We start from the raw sequence: 20838 nt of genomic DNA on the forward strand, positions 1-20838 counted from the left end.
CCGCCGCCTCCCGCTCGCGGGTCTGTCGTTGCCGGCGCGTCTCGACGCCCTTGCGCTCGTTGCCCGTGGGCGCCACCACCGCCGCCCGGGCCTCCTCCTCCTGCCGCTGCCACATGTCCTCCGCCACCAGGTGCTCCCGGGTGCCGGCGGCGGCGCTGCGGCGAGGCGCGGTGTCACCGGCATCGCGCAGCTGCCGCCTCGTTCTGCGCCCGGGATTGCTGCTGGCATCGGGCAGCCGCGTCACGTACCACTTCAGCCACCATAACTCGAACGCGAGGCACTCGATCCAGGTCGCCGCCTCGCTCTGCTGGGCCGGGTTCTCGTGCAGCGCAAAGGGCGCGGTGACGTGGTCCGCGACGCGCCTCCGCACCGCGGCCTCGTAGTCGTGGAACGAGGAGCCGCGCGGGACCTCCCGGCAAAAGTGGCGCTGCCACTCGCGCTTGTCGTGCTGGCTGGGGTCGGCGTCCGCCGGGCGTGCGTTGCCGGGGGCGGCGGGCTCTGGGAGATCGCGGTGGTCGCGCTGCCAGGCGCGGAAGTCGCACCAGCGCGTGTACTGTCGCTGGAAGACCTGCCGGAGCTCGGTACGCGTTTCGTGGCCGTACGGCTCCGGATAGTCCCAAAAGGGCCCGATCAGGTGCGGAGAGCCTCCGGGCGCGCCACGCACCCGGACGAAGGCGACCCAGTCGTAGACTGGCCGGCCGCCGTCTTGGACGAGCCTGTCATAGGCGTCCCTCTCGCTGCGCAGAAGAAGTTCATCTGATGGCGGCGGCGTCGTCGGCGTCGTCGCGCTGCCGACGTCATCGCCGTCGTCGTCGCAGGCCACGGCTGGTCCCGACGCCGTCGGAGGGAGGGCGCCGCCGTCGCGGAGGGCCTGGAAACGGGACTCCTCGAGCTTGCCGACGTTGAGGAGACAGCCAGGAATTGTTTGGTCCAGGTCTCTGGTAGAATGTTAGCGAGCGGACTGGGTAAGGCATAGGTAGGGACATGCTTGCTTCAATCGTGCGGCGAGGAGCGTCAATTCTTCGAGTGACAACTCCTTCCAGCCTTGTAGTGTGTTATGAGGCGTGCAGTGCGACTGGCGATGCTTGCTCATAAATTCGACCAACTGCGCGTCGCTGAGATCTTGCAGGTCCTGAGCTGATACCGGCTCTGTTGCCGACATTGTGAGTGTTTTCAGTAGGTCTTGCTTTTAGACGACAGGGTTTGATTTGATCTTGCCGGTGTGAATGATGCTTTGGGTTGATCTTGTTAGTATCAAGGAGGTTTTGAGTTGATCTTGGTGTAATTGAGGGTTCGCGTTGGATTTCCTCTGGTGTGTAGAGCACAGAGTTTAGTCGGCAGTTCTTGCTGTCAAGGGGCGCATGTAAGCCCGATGAGCTACACTGCTTGAGTTGAATTGAGAAAAACAAAGCAAAAGACAGAGACGACAGTTGTTGGCTTCCCAAGACTTTATACCCGCCACGAGCCGTGACAACTGCTGCCTTTGTGCTACCTGCATACAATGGAAACAGACTACTACGCGCCGTGTTACCCGCCGATAGTGACATGGCCAACCTGATTAAGGCACTGTGATTTTGTATCTCCTGATCCTATACATCTTTATAATTTCATCCGATGCTCGGTACCTCCATTTCTGTCTCGACGAGAACCGAGTGGCTATGCAACTTCACGTTCAGCCCGAACCCACCTCAGCCGTCCAAGTGGCGTTGCAAGGCTGTCTGTCGATGGCCTCCAACATAGGTCAGTCACCCTGCTGAAACCTGGAAACCTGGTTTAAACAACTGCCTAGAGGACCATACCTGCCTGACCGTCTGTGAAACTCAAAAGCGCCCCCATCCCCCTTTCCTGCCTAAAATCGCCGCGCCAAGTGCGACGACGTTCCTTTGTCTTAGCCGGTTTCGAGCAGAGATAGTTTTTTTTCCCTGGGGGTTTTTTTTTTTTGACTACTATGCGCCTCATCAACGTCTCGTCGCTGGCCGTGGAGGAGTTCTTTGGCGAGCACGTCCCGTCCTATGCCATCCTATCGCACACCTGGGGTGCCGACGAGATGACGCTGCAGGAATGGGGTAACCGCCAGGCACCGTCGGTCCAGCGCAAGTCGGGGTATCAAAAGATCGTGGAAGCCTGCCGGCTGGCCAGCGCGCACGGGCTGGACTACGTGTGGGCGGACACCAACTGCATCGACAAGACGAGCTCGGCGGAGCTCTCCGAGGCCATCAACAGCATGTTTGGCTGGTACCGGGACGCCCGCGTCTGCCTCGTGCATCTCGAGGACGTCGTGGGGACCGGCGGAGACGTCGTCGCGCTCTTCCAGCGCGCGCGCTGGTTCACCCGGGGCTGGACGCTGCAGGAGCTGCTCGCGCCGGCGTGCGTCGAGTTCTACGACCGGGACTGGACGTTTGTGACGGACAAGCAGCGGTGTATCGGCGCGCTCTCTGCCGTCACGGGCATCCCCGCGCGTGCGCTCCGGCGCGCGGCCGACGTCCGGCTGGCCAGTACGGCGCAGCGCATGTCGTGGCTGGCGCGGCGCACAACAACCCGCCGCGAGGACATGGCGTACTGCGCGTTTGGGCTCTTTGGCGTCCACCTGCCGCTGCTGTACGGCGAGGGCGACGCCGCCTTTGCCCGCCTGCAGGAGGAGCTCATCCGCTCGTCGCACGACCACACCATCTTTTGCTGGTCGTGGCCGGACCGCGTCGCGCCGCCGCCCGCCTGGATGCCCGCGCTCGCGCCGTGCGCCGCCGCGTTCGCCGACTCGGGCGACTATGTCCAGCGTCCCGGCCCGGGCATCGGAAAGCTGCCGGCCGAGTACGCCGTCACCAATGTCGGGATCCGCATCCAGCTGCCCATTCTCTGCAGCTCCTCCACGACGTGCGTCGCGCTGCTGGAAGCACAAGTCGAAGGCTCGAGCGCAGAGACGTGTGTCGCGATTGCGCTGCAGCGCCCGGCCACCATCTGGACCTCGGAGACCGTCTTTTGGCGCGCCAGGTATCCCAGCAGCCCCATCATCTTGCCACATGGCTGGGCTGGAGCGGCCCTTGACGTGCGCCTGGCCAAGCCCGGAGCGCATCCCGTGGACTACGGGCTCGACGCGGAGGCTCTCACGACGCTTGCGGAGCGCAACTCCGGTTGGCCTCGCTTCCAGGAGTCAAAGTTCGCGCTGATGATACTTGAATGTCTGGATGCGGGCATCCCTACCAGACCGCTCTGCATTCGTGACCAGGAGGATGGGGGCGTGGTATTCATGAAGCCTACTTACACTCCGTCGACATGGTGCCACCTGTTATCCCTGTCCCGCGTAGACAAAGATAGAGGGTCTGACATGGTCACCGTCCTTGTGCAACAGCGTCAAGACATGGTAAGGTGGGGGGCAGGTTACGGTGCGGGCGCGCTGGAGCGACAGATGGAAGGATCCTATGGCGACGGTTCAAAAAATACGCTCTTGGAGATGAAGGACCAAGTTGCTGTTACCGTGGCGAATGACTTGGAACTACCCGCGGCAACGATTGGGCGGCTAGCTGGTGCCAGGATCGTTCCTGTCCTCATCCGGCATACGCATCATTACAAAGAGCGCATCAGCGACCGTATATACGCAGCTTGAAAGAGCATTCATCAATACTTTGATTAATATTATGAAAAAAAAAAAGAGCATAGCGTGCATGGTATCCGTCTGGAGGGTAGTACATCAAAACAATTATACCGTCAAGGCAAGCCATACATGTACAATGCAGACCTTGATTCAGGAAAACAAAAAGAACCTCTCCTGGATATCAAGGAACACCCATTCGAACCGCCAGTACATCATCCTCCGCCGTAGACGAGTGTTTACAGGAAGAGGGCGGCAGCGGCGGCGCCAATCAGGCCGAGGGGCGAGAGGGCAAGCATGTTGCCAGCGCTGGGGGGAGTTGTGCTGGTAGGCGAAGCGGTGGCGCTGCCTGCGGTCTCTGTTTGCGACGGCGCGTGTGGTTAGCGAATAAACGAGCATTTTTGGGTCGAGAGGCGAGGGAGGATTGGTTAAAACGTACTGCTGGCGCTGCTGGAGGCCTTGCTGGAAGAGCTGGTGGCCGAGGCCGACGACGCCGAGGTCGCAGAGGTCGAGGCAGAGGAAGCCGAGGAAGCGGAAGAAGAGGAGGAAGCGGAGCTGGTGGCGGAAGAGGAGGACGAGGCAGACGACGAGGCGGCAGAGCTAGACGAGGCGCTCGCGCTGGATGAGGTGGCGCTGGCGGTGCCGGACAGGGGCGGGAACGAGGTCGGGCCGGTGCCGGTGTAGGCAAAGATGCCGGTGTAGTCGTTGTTGGCGTTGTCGTCGGCGGCGGTGCCGGTGACGGAGTTGTCCTTGACGCGGATGCTGTAGCTGCCGGAGCCAACGTCGCTGAGGGTAATCTTGGCCGAGGTGGTGGCGGAGCCTGGGAGTTTGAGTTAGCTTGGTTGTCCCGAGCCTCAGGAAAGAGAGAGAGAGAGAGAGACGTACTGTCGAGGACCTTGACCGGGACCTGCTGGTCCTTGGCGCCCTGCATCAGGTACACGGTGCACCCGGCGGCGCAGCCCGAGAGCTCGAGCGTAAAGGCCTTGCCCTCCTTGGGGTCAATGGAGCCCGAGTTGGTGATTTGGGGTTTGGCGACGACGCCCGAGGCGAGGGCCAGGACGGCGGTGGCGGCAGCGACAGAGTACTTCATGTTGGAAAACGAGAGTGTGTTTTGTGGTGTAGAAAAAGCGAGTGTGTGTCAAGTGTGGCCAGAAGAGAGGAAGAAGAAGAAGAAGGAGGAGCAGATCGTAATGCGAACCAGGGGGTGGGCAAGGTGGTAATCAAATAGCTTCAGAGGAGATTGCAAGAGGGTACGTCTCTTCCAATAACAAGAAGAACGGTCCGGGGGGGGGCGGTGGATTGGAACTTTGCTGGGGTGGTCGAAATCTAAGCCACGAGAAATTAAATCATGGACGCGACTAACTAGGTGGACGAGCTTAGCTAGTCCGCTGCCAGACATATTTTTTCTTCAGCCCTGCTTCAGCTGGAGAATCGCCTTGTTCATGCAATTTGTACAGATTATTACGGAGTGTTGAAGAATACAGAGCCGCCCTTGCAGCTCGGTTGCGAACCCATGCCAATCTCGCCTCTCTTTCCCCCCCAAGCTTCCAGAGAACCCCTTTGCGACAATGGATCCGTTGAATACGAAGAGAGCTTCCCATCCCAGATGGAGTTTGAACTAGCTATTGCAGAGTACGAAGTTTCCCCGGTGACGATCCGGTCTGGACCCTGTGAAATAGGGGGGGGATGGTTTATTAGTTCTCAGTGGCGTCCTCTGGTAAGCCCACCACCGCCGCCCCCCTAACACCCAACTAGTAATAACAATTGAACTGATATTGGAGCAGAAACAATAACGAAGAGAAAAGAAAAGAAAGGGGAGCTGGATCGGGCTGTAGGTGGCCGGACCGGGCGGGGTGACGTGTCGGCTGCACTGGAACGCATTGTATTATTGTAGTATTGACTAGTTACAGAGGATTCCTGTATTATTAACTGTATTAATACAATCAAAAACAAGGCTGCGCCTACTTTGGTGACGTCGCCTGCGTGCCAGAAAAGACCCTCAAGACCCTAAAGCTAGTTTAGGTGACCTAAAGAGGGAGAGCCGACTTTGTTTCGCGGGTGCCTGAACCCATTGTTTCCCCTACTGGAACAAATCAATGACGCAAAAAGGGTGCTATTTCTCTAATAGCCTAATAGAGCGTGGTTCGGCTGCCATCACCAAAGCAACTCCGGCAAACCATTTAGTTAGCCCTTTGTTGCTCCTATTTTTCTTGCCTGCTTTTTTTCGCCACACCGGCGAATTGCCGCGTAGGGAAATAGGCCGAGAGCCCATTCTTCAACAGCGGGCAAACAAACTGGGAAAAAGTCTGGGGAAGCAGGAAACAGCGCCGGAACCCGGAACCCCCCCTCCTTGCAGTTTGGTGGGCTGTGTTTTTATTTTTGAGGGCATCGCGTGGCATGTGATGCGCAGGTCCACTGATCGCTTGCTCCCACCAGCACAAGAGCGTCTGGTCAATCTTCTGCCAATGTACAGCATTGCGAGACGAGGGAAACATGGATAAAATCGCTATGCATTGTGACGACATCGTCGCCCGCTATCCTTGTGTGCATGGATGGTATGTACAATCGCCACCCGCCATCACCGTTTTCGCCACTCAGGTTGGGAGCCCGCCTCGTCATCATCCCCTCGAACACGTTTTCGTCCAGCCGCCTCTATGGATTTGCTATCCTTCCCCTTGACGGAGTCGCGGGTGGCTGAGATATCGGCATCATCGTCCACTACATCATCCACCTTCTCCGTCTGCCCCGAAAGTGGCACCACTGTCGACTCTGAAGCACGCGGAAGCACGACATCCACAAGCCAAGGTAACTGCAGATCCTCGTCTGATTCTCCTTTTATGGATGCGTTGACAAACAGGGTCTTCTTGCCAGCGACATGCTCAGACACGGTTGGTACGCTGCAGCACTTTTGCGCCGTGTACTCTTTCAGCTTCTTCCTCTTCAAGGCCGCCTCTTCCGGCGTGTCGAATCTGGTCTCGTGGACTGTGCTGAGCTGCTCAATGAGACTCGAGGCCGCATTGTCAATATCTGTCAGAAAAGACGGGGTTTCTCTCAGCGTGCCTCGCCACGCCACCATTTTGGCGCCCCAGCCCTCGTGGATGTGCCCGAAGCAGTGCACCTGCGGCCGCGCCCTGGCCACGGCGGCAAAGAGGTCCGGGCAGCCGGCCCGCTCGCGGTTACTGGTGCGGTCGAGGATGCCTCGCGGCGGCCCATGCGTCACGACAATGTGCGTGTCCTCTTCAATGGCAAAGTCGTGCCCCAGGTTTGGGTGGTACTGGAACCCCCAGTCGCCCAGCGATGGCGTGTACGGGCTCGCGTAGACGCGCAGCTTGCCTCCATTCTGCAGACAAAAGTCGTGCGTTCCCTCGTTCAACAGGTGGATGCCGTCCTGCGCGGCGTCGGTGAATAGCTTTCCGGCTTCCTCGTAGTCTCCGTAAAACGTCTTGACCAGCTCGGGTTCGAGGGGCGGCTGTACTGCGTGGATTTTTGCTTTGAAGATGGCCGTGTCCAGTGTGAAGTCATGGTTTCCCGCAATGACGAGCTTCAGAGGCGCGTTGATCTTGCGCAGGAGCGCAATTGCGGAGCGGAATTCTTCCAGTTTTGACTCCTCCGTCAAGTCGCCTGCGTGGATGCAGACGTCTGCCTTTATCTGATCGGGAACTCTTCCCTCGAGGGTCATACCATGTGTATCGGATAATATTAGGACCGAGGTTTTGACCAGTCTCTCCTGGGCAGACATTTTGCTCAAAGGAGAGTGCGGCCGCCACAGACCATGATATCTCTGTTTGTTGTATTGCCGAGGGTTCGCGAGTAAGACAGTCCCCGATATTCGTGGAGGCAGTCTGAGCCGTATTTGAGCAAAATTATCTGTTCTCGTAGTCTGTGGATGTAGAGTGTGTTTTTGGTAGGTGTAAAGTTGGGAAGATGAGAGTTGGGAAGTTGGAAGTTGGAAGTTGGAAGTTTGGAAAGATGAGAGTCCTGTAGGCAACGTTGGCTGAGCGCTAACTGATACAGACACATTTTACGTCTGACTCACAATATCACAGTAGGTTCAAGTGCCTCGTTATGGGAAAGTTTAATTCATCAGGTTCAGTACCTGCATACACTTTTTTACTTTTTTACGCTGGTAGTATTCTAGGTAGGTTCTGTTGCGTGTCAGAGTTCGCGCAAAGCTGCGCTTAATAAAGGTGAGGCGCAAACCTGTCGCTGCACTACAAGTCAATGGTATCATACTTGAAATTCTGAGACATGTAAAATGTCGATTGTTCTGAAGTTGGAAGTCGTTCAAGTTCTGTAGTAATTGCAAAAACATCTGTAGTTTATCAATGTTTCAATTACTATCCAGACTCATCCACCTAGCGCTGCTTTCACCCTCCATCATCTTCATCATGTTCGTAGTCTTATCTGGTTTCTTATTATTATGACAGACCGGCATCAGGGAGACAAAGAAACCGCCGGTTATAGCTACTTTCTTCCTTGTACTTTTACTTTCTGATGATTCTCTTCTTTGTCTCATCTATAATGCGTAGTATTTACTTATTCCCATGTCGACGAGGCTGTGAATTTATGAAATATATCGTAGAAAATACAACCCTTGTCTACTATTGTGTGGAATCCAATCTTGTCCCTCACGCACCACCCAGGATCCTCTCAAACACCTTCTCCAGCTTGGGCAGCACCACGGCCTCGTTCTGCGCAATCTGGTAGTGCGTCACCAGCCGCCCCCCCGAGACGACGAGCCCCTCGTCGGCGCACATGCCGGTAAACGCCTCGGTCGTGAGCCCGTGCGCCTCGACGTCGATCCAGCACATGTTGGTGTGCACGGGGTGCACCAGCCGGCCGCCGCGGCCCGTCCACGCTGCCTCGACCTTCTTGGCCGTCTCGTGCGACGCCGTCAGCAGCCCGGCGCTAAACGTCTCGTCGACAGCCACACGTGCCGCCGCCGCGATGAAGCCCGGCTGCCGCATGCCGCCGCCGAGCGACTTGCGCACCCATCGCGCGTGCCGCAGCGTCGCCGCGTCGCCCACCACGACGCTGCCGACCGGCGCCCCGAGGCCCTTGGAGAAGCACAAGCTCACCGTGTCAAACGGCGCGCACAGCTGCGCGAGCGTGCCCGCGCCGGCCGCCGCCGCCTCCCACAGCCGCGCCCCGTCGCAGTGCACGCGAATGTCGTGGGCGCGGGCAAAGGCCGCGATGCGCGTCATCTCGGACAGCGGCATAATCATGCCGTTGAGCGTGTTCTCGAGGCTGATGACGCGCGTGGGGCACGCGTGCACGTCGGTGCTCAGGATGGCATGGGCCGTCACGTCCTCGAGGGTGAGGTGGATGCCGTTTTTCGGCACGACGGGCTTGACGGTGGCGCCGGTGAGCGATGATACTCTGGGAAAATCGGCGGGATCAAGGTTAGGTTTGGCCTGTACAAGGTGCGCGGGGAGAAAAAAGGACTCACCCGCCGGCTTCGTAGAGGATAATATGCGAGCGGTGGTCCGCCAGCACGCCGAAAGGAGGCTGCGTGAGCAGGCTGCGGAGGGCGACCTGGTTGCCCATGGTGCCCGAGGTGACAAAGAGCGCGGCCTCTTTGCCGGCGAGCTGGGCGACGTGCGCCTCGAGGTCGCGCGTCGTGGGGTCCTCGTGGAAGACGTCGTCCCGCAGCGAGCAGTTGGCCACGGCCGCCAGCATCGCCGGCGTGGGCACCGTCATGACATCGCCTATAGTCGGGCCCCGTTAGCGCGCGGAATCCAGCGACAATATTTGAAACGCATGCCCAGGGACATACTGCGGAGGTCGAGCGATCCCGCGCCTTGGGCGCCGATCCAGGCACCATGCTCGTTGCTAGCCATTGTTTGTCGATGCGCTACGCTCCCAGAAAATTCTCTGGTGGCTATGCCTCTTTGAACGGAGTACTTGATACGAAACGGCAAGTCGACCTTGTTATCGAGCAGCACGGTGGTGCGGGGGATGCGCTTGATATGCTGGACAAGGGCACTCGCCAGCCTGCTGCTCATGATCCAGGTTCCCCACGCCTTTTGAATCTCCAAGGGCGCACCGAGGGGCCGACTCCGCTTTGACACGGCTGACAAGACGTGTGCTGGTGGATGGAAGTGGTGGTGCAATTGCGTAACTAATCCAATCGTGCACTGGTGGGAGTACGGAAGAATGGGGGAGATGTAGGAACATGGAAGGCGCCGCTCCGGATCGGCGCTCGAACACGCGGGGCATTCAGTCGGGTGGAGACGGGGCTTGCGGGCACCGGCAATCCACGATTAGGGCCGGTATGCTTCGGCAGTTTGGCATTGCAAATGTAGCAATATCTCTTGTTCAAAAGTACGCCCTGGGTGAACTGCGTATATAAGGCCCATTGCGCCGGCCTTCATGTCGCGGTTCCAGCCGGACCTTGCCACCTGCCAACTCCATTCGGCAACGAGATGAGCGAGCGTCTAGTCTTTGCCTCTGCAGAAGATTCTAGAATTTTTCTCATGCATTAAATAAGCTTGTATTGACGCGAGCTCGAGAGGCTCAGCCTCGACTTATAGTAATCCCTGTCTTTAGCTCTAACATGGGCCGAACAAGCTGGCAAGCCTCGGCGCCCAACGACAACTAACGTGCTGACTTGGCAGCTTTTCGTAGGCAGCTTGGTCGCAAAGCCGAATCCCATCTGACTAGATTGCCGGTGTATGTTTAGCGTCTCCGATAGAGTGCAGGATATCGGCGCGAAATCGCGGGAAGCGAGCAGATAACCCTGTAAGCGCCAGCTTTCATCAACGCACTTGCAGGAGTAGCCGCGAGGGGGCTGGGGCCGTCCTTCTCGCTCATGACCATGCTATTGCCGTCGGCGCGCCTATCCAAGTGAGTACAGGCCCTTTCAAAGGGACTGGGCCAGCCCCCCCATCTCTCCATCATTGCAGATCTGCATGGTACCATGGCCCTCTCCAGCCTGGCCTTGTGCCGTCGACTCGTTCGGCGTCGCGGCGTGGTACGCACTCAGCGCCGTCGTCAGCAATGCAGTCGTTTACTTTGAGGTCGCGAGGATCCAGGCCATAGCCAGCGAGAACCCGATGACGGCGCAGCCGATGAATGGCCACGTTGCTCCGAGAAGCGAGCAGCAACAGCAGCCAGCTCAGAACTCCCACGCAAGACTTCCCTGGACTTGCAAGTGGTTCCTCAAAAGCCTTCTTTGCCAATATTACGAGAGTCCCTCGCTCTAGACTGGCTCTCATCCAATGATACACGCCTCTGCAGCATAGATCCATGGTTCGGCCCCCAATGAGGGGATCCCCAGCGATGTTGGGCAGCGAATCCACGTTGGCAGAGGGAGAGAAAAATGCAACAGTCGATAGGACAAGTTGTATACTGCCCACCCACCCCGTCTTGATCTACATCAAGAATAGATCTTCCTTATAGATGCAGTCATGGCACAGTATTTTTCTTCGTCTTCATGTCGACCTGCCTCGTACGACACACGGTCCAGGATGGGTGGTCGTGCCATGATTTTGCCTACGCGCGCTGGTATGCGTGCGGCCCGTAGCAACGCGGTCAACAGCGCAATACGCCACTCAAAAGAATCACAAAATCGCGACCCATGGTCATTTCTCCCATCGATAAAACCGAAACACGCCTTCAGTCGCTCGCGCAGGCGCAAATTATGCCGCAGCAACGTGCGCCGGTAGTGCAAGCTTGCTGCGCTGGCCTTTTTTTTTTTTCCGTCGGCCCCACGCATGCAACCAGACCAGACTGCAGAGATGAGTTGGCATGATGCACCACCAGCTGTCTCTTGCGGCCCCGCGGGAAAAGGAATGCGCCTGTGGCTGCGGCCCTGGATTATATGTTCCTGGGCTTGTCCCTCTTCTTTTCCCCGTCGCCTTTCTTACCTACCTATTCTTTTCCTCTGCCGCACCATGTCCTGGCCGCTCCATGTCCATCCACGTCGATGCTGCGCGAGTTCGCTTCAAGGGATACGCTTCTCTTCTTACTATTAAACACACGTGTGCTGACATGTGCTACAAGTCGTGCTGCGGGCCTATCATTATTCGTGTCTCGTCTCTCGTCATATGGCCCAATCGCTCGCCACGCCATAAGAGACTGGCAGTATAAACAAAAAACCGGAAATAAGGAAATGCTCCCTTGCAAATGCCCAGGACGTCCCAGATAACATGAAATAGCGCACACCGATGTCGCCCTCGGTTCTGCTTTGCCTTTGTGTCGCTTCTCTTTCTAAACACGAAAAGAAATCATAAAGATCCAGTCTTCCACCGAGATTATCCCATAACAGAAAAACAGACTAGAACGCCGACTAGTGTTTTTTTCCCTGGTAAGCGCCGATGTACAAGGGTCTCTCTCATCGAGTCTACCGTCCTGCCCATTTGACAAGAAACTGAACCACAGCGTCGAGGTTTGTCTCTTCCTTGGCACTGATGCCATAGCAGCACACCTCGCGTCCTTGTATCGATCCCAGGTCCAGCGCATCAATCAGGTCGTCGACCGACATTTTATCTGGGAGATCTGATTTGTTGCCGAGTACCAGTAGAGGGATTCCGCCAAGGGACTGGTAGCTCATCAATGAGTGCAGCTCTTCCCTGGCTGCAGGAATCTGTGGCATGTCGGCAATATCGACAATGAAGACAATGGCATTGACGCCACGACAATACCGTTCCCACATGGATCGAAATCGCGGCTGACCGCCCAGGTCCCAGCACTTCAACAACACATGTCCATGCTGCACCTTTTTCAAGTTGAACCCGACTGTCGGTATTGAGCTACGCAAGAGTTAGCAAGCCAAGACAACAGCAAAGAGCAACCTCGCGCAGGGCCCGAACAAGCGGCGAGGTCATGGGCGATTGAGAAAAAAGGCATCGGCCAGTGACACAGTATCATTACAGTCGAGGGGGCGTTGTACATACTCAACTGTGAACTCTCCTCCCTACATGGCACAAGGTATTAGTCTGGATCAAAAAGACAGCCCGTATTGGAAACATACCGACAGGACACGCAGGAGCGAGGTTTTGCCTGCGTTTTGCAAGCCCACAACCGTGACTTCCATTTCCTGAGCCCTAAACAACGTGCGTCAGTCGAAAGATCATGCTGCATGTTGCAGAGCCGGTCTGTCTGCCCTGAGAGGGGTAGGTCTCTGGGAACCCAGCGTATCTCACGGAAGAGGCCAGGCTGAGGACGAATCGAATCCTATGACGGAAATGATGCGGCAAACAGGATCTGGCAAAAGCTTACCAAAACGTGCGCATCAGCCAGTCGTACACCTTTCTGAACAACCCAGTCATGCTGGCAGATTGGCCTGGGGCGGCAGAGTCCCCTGGCGCGTGGTCGACAGAGTGTGAAAGTATCGTGTTCGGTTGGGTTCGGTCTGGTATAGGTATAGCACTGCTCGACGGAGCACGTAGCTCTTCGCGTGATGGCACGGTGGCTGAGAGGCCTCGCGGCGAGGCGCAAATATCTGGGAGGCTTGCGTGCTTTTGGCAAAGCGTATGGCAGATGGACAGTCCCGTGACAAGCTATGTAGCTTGGATGATCGCTCAAAGGAAGCCTGGCGGTGGACTAGATGCGTCGTTTTCGGATGGCCGTGTTGTGGGCTGGGCAAAGCTTGGGGGGTGGTGTGAATTATGTTGGCTCAGAGGGCTCTGGCGGGAGAGCAGCGAGGAGCAGTATCCTCGGTTCACGTCTGCCACCAGGGGAGCTGGTCGGGCATGAGCCGCAGACGGGGAGGGGCACAAGGCAGAAAACAAAGGACCGGCGTGTGGTTGGAGCTTGATGAGGTGGGAAGAGAGAGAGAGAGAGAGAGAGGTGTGGTGTTGCGGCCCGTGTAGGAAAGCAAGAAGCGAGAGTGGCAGCCAAGGGTACATGGCTGGAGGTAGGCAGAAAAAAGGCAAGACACTGGAAAAGGTACCTGCGGCCGTTGTATCGGCTCCAACCCCACCTGCCGCAGCAGGCAGCTGGTTCGGGCCCTGGAGCGGCCCGCTAGGTGCCCGCGAGGCCCGCCACGGTACCCTTGTCCGAGGTACCGAAAGACGGCTGTGGTGCGGCGCCGCAACCATGTGCAGAGAGAGGGCAACAGTAACTAGTAGAAGTAGTAGAAGGTGGCCAAAGAGAGCTGAGCAATATGAGCGAGGCAGAGAACCCAGCGAGACACATACACATGCAGCGTTTCTGGTTCGCTGCTGAGTGGGATAAGTTAGTGCTCTTAGTGCAATGCTTGCTCCTCTGCACCCCAGTGGCTGGAAGCTCGTCCCGGCCGGGTGCCCGTCCGCTGCGGCCGGTAGGTACCTAGATTCTCAGAAATGAGTCGGTACCGACTTGTGTCTACATGTATGGCCGAGGGAAGTAGATAGGTACAGGTAGGTAATCGGAAACAAAGCTCAAGGTGGTGGGTGGTGGCCTCTCCGTTCTCAATCTAGGTACCTGAGTAGGTACCTAGGCGAGGCAGGTAGGTGGACAGCCCTGCCATCACTAAAACAGTACAAGTCGATCGCTTCCATCCTAGTTAGACGCTTTAACTTCTAACCAATGAAGAGCTCCGGCTACCTGACGACAGTTAGGCGCCCAATGTACAAATTACATAGATGATTATCTGTACCAACCCCAGCATTCTGGATCCAAAACGAACACCTTTTTTTTTTGGCGTTTTTTTTTTCTTCATTTATTATCGTGTTCCAGATTTTTTTACGGGAACCCCCTCGCCCACTTTGGTTGGCCAGGGTCCGATCTGCCTTGTCTGCTGGAGCATGCAGACAGGCAAGCAGGGACCCCAGAGACATTTTGCTGGCCCCTCACCACCCACCACATCGTTAATGAAGGCACCAGCCGCCTGTTTGGCCCATCGCACCTTGCATCGTCAGCAACTGCAAGACCGGAACCGCCGTTGACAAGCACGAACCGCTCATCGACTCCCCTGCCTACCAAATACACCTCCCAAACATTCCATCTGATAATCAATCACACATCTTCAACATTTGTCATTCCCACGCCGCTACATAGGTACCTGATTGCCACCACAAGGTCGCAGCGCCCGCCTCGACGAGACGTCATACCACAAGCCAGTGTCACCAGACCCTCTACCTTGTCCTTTTCACATCCGCCCTCTCATTCGCTTCTTCCTCTTCCCAACACAACCCCGTTGATCCTCAGGCCCGTCTCGGGCAGCTAGCCTCTGGCCAATGTCCCACCGTTGCGCCGAGTCCTGCTTCCCCTTCCTTACCTGCCTATTGTCTTCTTGTTTTCCGAGTCTAGCTCCCGCCGCCAAGGTCCTCTGATCGCTCACGGCGCGCAAGCGCTGGTAACGCTGCAAGAGGTGCATAGTTCGGTAGCTTCTAGTGAGTGGCTGCTGCATCTGCTTGGAAAGGCCCCTCCTACTCCCAATGTACTGCTACTTGTGTTGTGCAGCATGCCATCCTCGTCCTGCACCGTTGCCGTTGGATACATGTGCAGTGTGACACGGGATACAGCTGCCCGACTTCCTTTTATTCCGAGTACGCCTATAACTATTGAATCCGAACCGGCGGCTGTTCACACGTTTACAGATTTGCTGCGCACGGTGAAGACTCCGACTCACCGACTCGATGCCCTCGTCTCCATGTCTGCCACCACCTATATCGGGTGCAATATTACATCCGTACTCGTTGACATAACCCCGTCAAGGCTCAGCATGAACCCTCAATCGAAGGTTACCTTGGCGGAGGATTTGCTTGGCCGCAACCTAGGTATTAATACGGGTAATCTGTCCTCTGCTTAATTCTACTAGTACCCGCCCCTCAAGAGTCTATCCCGCCAACCACTCCGTGTCGCTGCTCCGCCTACCGCACCGGCGTAGCCCAGGCTCCCCAGCCCCATGCTGTGATATCAAGGCCGCTGCTTCGCGCCGGGAGAACGGCGAGGCTTGCATCGTGCAGCGTGCAGCTTGCAGCTACAGTGTGCAGGCCCTTGTGCAGCTCGCAGAAAGCCACGGCTGGAAAAGACGACGCAGCAAAACGGCCTGCCATTATCCAGTCGCCGTGTCTGCCTCATGACCATTCATTTCGGCTCATACACCATCCAGTGATATATGATGAATGCTGGGGACGACGTAGCACTTGGCCGACATAGCTTCCCCTCTCCAGATCACATCCGTCCACTTTCTTCCTTCACCACGGTCATCTGCTAGTTACTGCAGGCCAAACATAAAAATGGATAAACACCATCAGTCATGCTGCAGGCCACAGATGCAGGCCGCTGCCCCTCCTGCCTCGTCCAAGCCCAGTGTGGCTTGCGATCCTTGCTTGCGCTACCACCCTGTAGACGCTATTTAATGGTACGTAACGCATCGAGACAGACATGGCCTCAAGACGGCCTCGCACGCCACAGTGTAATCAAAAGCTGTCGCCTTTTTGTCAGTCAAACGGCTCGTTTGCGTGTAATGTAATTCAAGCAATTGCGGCACCAAGCCGGCCGTGCAACACCATATTCCGCGAGGTAGCAGCACTGTAACGCAAGGTGAGAGAGAGGCACAGCTGCTGAAAAGCACAACCCATCCATCTTCACCGCAATACTTTGGAGGCACATTTGCCACAAGTCAACCTGTGTGTCTTGCCTCCATGTTGAGCTTCCACTGTATACATGCGGCCAATGGCCACAGACGAAGAGGGAGGGGCCGGCCCTGCAAGGCATCGGCTCTTCTCACCTATGAGAGACGAGACTTTCACCGAAAATGAACACTATGAACGACTGCCGTGTGCAACCCGAAGAGGCTCTCTGTTCCAACTAGCGACCTGCTGGCTGGCTGCTCACTGGCCCGTTGTTCCTTGTCCCAAAGGTACCAGCTAACTGGACCGAACTGTTGCCGCAAGCTCTGAAGCTCAGCCGCCCCTCTTTGTTTTGCCCGCCGCTTCTCTTCTCCAACTGCACCCCACTCAAGGAATGGGTGGGCACCTCATATCGATAGCACTATCTCATGTGACCTTCTCTTATCGCAACTTTTTTTTTTTGGCCTGCTGTCGCTGGTCTAGGAGAGTGTCAAACGCAACGGATTCCGGGTCACGATTTCCTCGTTCACAGCACTCTAGGATACGGGTTGTTTGCTGTAACTGTGCTACTGAATGTGCGCAGCTTTAGTTCAACGTTTGAGTGGTATAGCGCTCTCCTTCACCTCGCGCAACTTCGGCAGCTCCCACTGGTCAGCCACTTTCAACCTACACAATGGCTCCCTCAGCGACACGGACCGATTGGGACCACGAATATCATACTCTGAGAAGGGAGAATCTCTTCAGAAACCCTCCCAAGGATCATACCGCATATCCTGCCCTCCAATTGGCAGTTAACCCTCACATCGAGTCCTTCAATGTCCTATTTCGTGACGATGGAAAGCCCAGCCTCCTCGACCACGCTATGGCCGATATTGGCACCAAAACTTACTTGGACGGCGACGAGAGAACGGGCCCAGAGGGCAAGAACAAGCTCAATGTCCGCATCACAAAGGTGATGCTGAGCCGATCTCAGGTTCCGCCCTCTAACAAGATGGCCAAGAATCGTGAAGTTTTCCCCGCCGAATGCAGAGAACGGCATGTCACATACCGAGGGCGTCTCTCGGCCACTTTTGAATACAACATTAACGGCGGTGACTCTCATGAATTTGTTCGAGATCTGGGTCAGATTCCGATTATGCTCAAGGTATGATTTGCTGCAGCGCAATCTGGTATCGTGCTGGCCGCTAACATGTCGAAGTCGAACCGCTGCCACCTCGAAAACAACCCACCTGCTCAACTAGTGCAGCGCAAAGAAGAGGCTGAGGAGCTCGGAGGGTACTTCGTCGTCAACGGTATCGAAAAGATCATTCGTATGCTCCAACTCAACAAGCGAAATTTCCCCATGGCCATCAACCGACCCAGTTTCCAAAACCGCGGCCCTGGCTATTCCCCGTTCGGTATTATCCTACGCTCTGTCCGACCCGATGAGACCTCGCAAACCAATGTCTTGCACTACCTTACCGACGGTAATGTGACGTTTCGTTTCTCATGGCGAAAGAATGAATACCTGGTGCCGGTCGTCATGATTATGAAGGCTCTCGTCGAGACCAACGATCGCGAGATTTTCGAGGGCGTCATTGGTCCCATGGGCAGCAAGGCGACCGAGAACACTTTCCTTACTGATCGTGTCGAGCTACTCTTGCGCACATACAAGTCCTATGGTCTATACAGCAAGTCTCAGACGAGAGCGTATCTTGGCCAAAAGTTCCGAGTCGTTCTCGGTGTCCCAGAGACCATGTCTGATTACGATGTCGGTACCGAGTTCCTGCGCAGAATTACCCTGGTGCACCTGGGCAATGTCAATGTCAAGGATAAACAGGATATCGAAAAATTCAAAATGCTTCTCTTCATGATCCGCAAGCTCTACGCCCTCGTCGCCGGCGAATGTGCTGTCGATAACCCCGATGCGATCCAGAACCAGGAAATTCTTCTAGGCGGTTTCTTGTACGGCCAGATCCTCAAGGAGAAATTCGATGAGTTCCTCGGAGTCAATGTTCGCTTGTCCCTGCGAGAGTACTTCCGACGACACCCCAGCGTTGCCTTCACTTCCGAAGAATTCCGCAAAGAATTTCCCGCAGCCATCTTCCGCAAGGCCAACGAAAATCTGGGCAACTCGCTCGAGTACTTCCTCTCTACCGGTAATCTAGTCAGTCCCTCTGGTTTGGATCTTCAGCAAGTGGCCGGTTTCACCGTCGTGGCCGAAAAGCTCAACTTCCTACGTTTCATTGCTCATTTCCGCATGGTACATCGTGGTGCCTTCTTTGCCCAGCTCAAGACCACTGCAGTCCGAAAGCTGCTTCCCGAATCATGGGGCTTCATGTGCCCCGTACACACCCCTGATGGTGCGCCTTGCGGTCTTCTCAACCATTTGGCACACAAGTGCAAAATCATGACTGATCACATCGACGTTTCCAAGGTGCCTGCTCTCGTCGTCACACTTGGTGCTGTTGACACATCCACCGCCTCTACGGCCGAGAGCGTCGTCATTATGCTTGACGGCCAGATCCTTGGTTGGTGCAAGCCCAAGGAGTCCCTGCGCATAGCAGACTGCCTCCGCTACTGGAAAGTCGAGGGTAATCATGGTGTACCTCTTCACCTCGAAATCGGTTACGTTCCCCCATCTACAGGTGGCTCGTACCCTGGTATCTACATGACGTCGACACCCTCGCGCATGATTCGTCCCGTCAAGTACTTGCCTCTGCAAAAGGAGGACATGGTCGGTCCCTACGAGCAGCCGTACATGTCTATTGCCGTCGTACCTGAAGAAATTGAGTCTGGTCTATCCACCCACGTTGAGTTTGATCCCACAAACATTCTCTCCATCCTGGCAAACATGACTCCATTTTCGGATTTCAACCAGTCGCCACGTAACATGTATCAGTGTCAGATGGGTAAGCAAACCATGGGTACCCCTGGTACGGCTCTGGTACATCGTACAGACAACAAGTCGTACCGTCTGCAGACCGGTCAGACGCCTATTGTCCGTGCTCCTCTGCACAATGCTTACGGCTTCGACAATTTTCCCAACGGAACCAACGTTGTCGTTGCGGTCATTTCATATACCGGTTACGACATGGACGACGCCATGATAATCAACAAGTCGGCTCACGAGAGAGGATTCGGTCATGGTACTGTCTACAAGACAAAGAAGATCTCGCTCAAGGATGACTCGAGAACAAAAGCAAGCAAAAGTGTCATCAAAGCCTTTGGTTTCGCCCCGCACAGCTTCGTCAGCGCGTCGTACCAGGGCATGCTGGATGATGATGGTTTGCCGCATGTCGGCCGTCTGGTTCAGGATGGCGATGTCATCTGTGCTTGGCACACGGTCACGCCCGACTACCGGGGTGACCTCGTCAATCTGGATGGCATTACGCATTACGAAAAGTACAAGGATGGTGAGACTGGCTTTATCGAGGAAGTTCGGCTGATTGGTGCCGAAACCGGCTCCGAGCCTCTCCAGACCATTTCGATCAAGTTCCGCATTCCTCGCGCGCCAATTATTGGTGACAAGTTTTCTTCTCGCCACGGTCAAAAGGGTGTTTGCTCGCAAAAGTGGCCAGCCATTGACATGCCCTTTTCCGAATCCGGTATGCAACCCGATGTCATCATTAATCCCCACGCTTTCCCGTCTCGAATGACGATTGGCATGTTTGTCGAGTCGTTGGCTGGCAAGGCCGGTGCCCTACACGGTCTCGCGCAAGACTCGACGCCCTTCAAATTCAACGAGGAGCACACGGCGGGTGACTACTTTGGCCACCAGCTGATGAAGGCGGGCTACAACTATCACGGTAATGAGCCAATGTACTCGGGTATTACGGGCGAGGAGCTGGCTGCGGATATTTACATTGGTGTCGTCTATTACCAGCGTCTGCGTCACATGGTCAACGACAAGTTCCAGGTGCGTACGACGGGTCCCATTGTGCCGACAACCGGCCAGCCCATCAAGGGTCGTAAGCGTGGTGGCGGTATCCGTGTCGGTGAAATGGAACGCGACGCGCTGCTGGCGCACGGTACGGCGTTTTTGCTGCAAGATCGTCTGCTCAACTGCTCCGACTTTACAAAGTCGTGGATCTGCCGTCGGTGCGGCTCCTTCTTGTCGGTGCAGCCAACAGTATCGCAGTTTGCACCGTCGCGGAAAAAGGCACCGAGCGTCGTGCGCTGCCGCCACTGCGCCGTCAGACTCGACGACGAGGATGGCATCGACCTGACGGAGATTCAGGGCGAGATTTGGGAGGACGGGCAGGGTCACTCGTGGGTCGGCGGCGACCAGACCACGCAAGTCATCGTGCCGGGTGCGCTCAAGTATCTGGACGTGGAGCTGGCGGCAATGGGTGTCAAGCTCAAGTACAAAATCAGCCATGACGACGAGCCGCGCAGAGGAGCACTGCAGCCGCTGCCACTGACGGCTATCAAGGCGTAAGGCGAGAGAAAAGTATATATCATGTTGAGCTATTTTTGTGGATAGTCTTGTTTTCTGTCCTGTCGTTTCTAGAGTAGATGAGGCACAAGTCACGGGGACGTTTGTATACCTCTGGGGGCGCATTTATGAGCATAAGTCAAGCGGTTGAATTATGATAAATCAACTATACCTCGTTAATTAACATGTGACTGTGACATGAGAAGAGAGTTGACTCGTCGTGTTTTGCAGGCTGTCGCACAAACGGCTTGTATACAAGCGAGTCTATGCGACTGGCTGGGCATCGCGGTCCCCGACGCTTCACAAACTCCAAGAGATGTGAACCAAGATGG

The 20838-nt window shown here is 56.1% G+C and overlaps 6 protein-coding genes across 6 annotated transcripts; 2 read left to right on the plus strand and 4 right to left on the minus strand.

The window, feature by feature from the left end:
• Positions 1-1948: 1948 nt before the first annotated feature.
• On the plus strand, positions 1949-3601 carry CCM_08744 (HET domain protein; the record flags this gene model as incomplete). The annotated part of the gene is made up of 1 exon (XM_006673880.1): positions 1949-3601. One exon carries the CDS (start codon positions 1949-1951, stop codon positions 3599-3601), a length of 1653 nt encoding a protein of 550 aa, XP_006673943.1.
• A 224-nt stretch (positions 3602-3825) lies between these two features.
• Positions 3826-4676, minus strand: CCM_08745 (uncharacterized protein; the record flags this gene model as incomplete). The annotated part of the gene is made up of 3 exons (XM_006673881.1): positions 3826-3944; positions 4026-4406; positions 4472-4676. 3 exons carry the CDS (start codon positions 4674-4676, stop codon positions 3826-3828), a joined length of 705 nt encoding a protein of 234 aa, XP_006673944.1.
• Positions 4677-6164: 1488 nt separating this feature from the next.
• On the minus strand, positions 6165-7325 carry CCM_08746 (Metallophosphoesterase; the record flags this gene model as incomplete). Its single annotated transcript, XM_006673882.1, has 1 exon — positions 6165-7325. The coding sequence occupies one exon, from the start codon at positions 7323-7325 to the stop codon at positions 6165-6167; it is 1161 nt and encodes a 386-aa protein (XP_006673945.1).
• An 889-nt stretch (positions 7326-8214) lies between these two features.
• On the minus strand, positions 8215-9591 carry CCM_08747 (l-allo-threonine aldolase; the record flags this gene model as incomplete). The annotated part of the gene is made up of 3 exons (XM_006673883.1): positions 8215-8965; positions 9036-9294; positions 9363-9591. 3 exons carry the CDS (start codon positions 9589-9591, stop codon positions 8215-8217), a joined length of 1239 nt encoding a protein of 412 aa, XP_006673946.1.
• Positions 9592-11930: 2339 nt separating this feature from the next.
• On the minus strand, positions 11931-12858 carry CCM_08748 (ADP-ribosylation factor family protein; the record flags this gene model as incomplete). The annotated part of the gene is made up of 4 exons (XM_006673884.1): positions 11931-12339; positions 12484-12503; positions 12561-12633; positions 12809-12858. The coding sequence occupies 4 exons, from the start codon at positions 12856-12858 to the stop codon at positions 11931-11933; spliced, it is 552 nt and encodes a 183-aa protein (XP_006673947.1).
• Positions 12859-16762: 3904 nt separating this feature from the next.
• CCM_08749 (DNA-directed RNA polymerase I 135 kDa polypeptide) lies at positions 16763-20509 on the plus strand (the record flags this gene model as incomplete). Its single annotated transcript, XM_006673885.1, has 2 exons — positions 16763-17233; positions 17336-20509. The coding sequence occupies 2 exons, from the start codon at positions 16763-16765 to the stop codon at positions 20507-20509; spliced, it is 3645 nt and encodes a 1214-aa protein (XP_006673948.1).
• Between the last annotated feature and the right edge of the window lie 329 nt (positions 20510-20838).

The sequence above is a fragment of the Cordyceps militaris genome, assembly GCF_000225605.1.
Source record: "Cordyceps militaris CM01 unplaced genomic scaffold CCM_S00007, whole genome shotgun sequence".
In the NCBI taxonomy this organism is placed as follows: domain Eukaryota; kingdom Fungi; phylum Ascomycota; class Sordariomycetes; order Hypocreales; family Cordycipitaceae; genus Cordyceps; species Cordyceps militaris.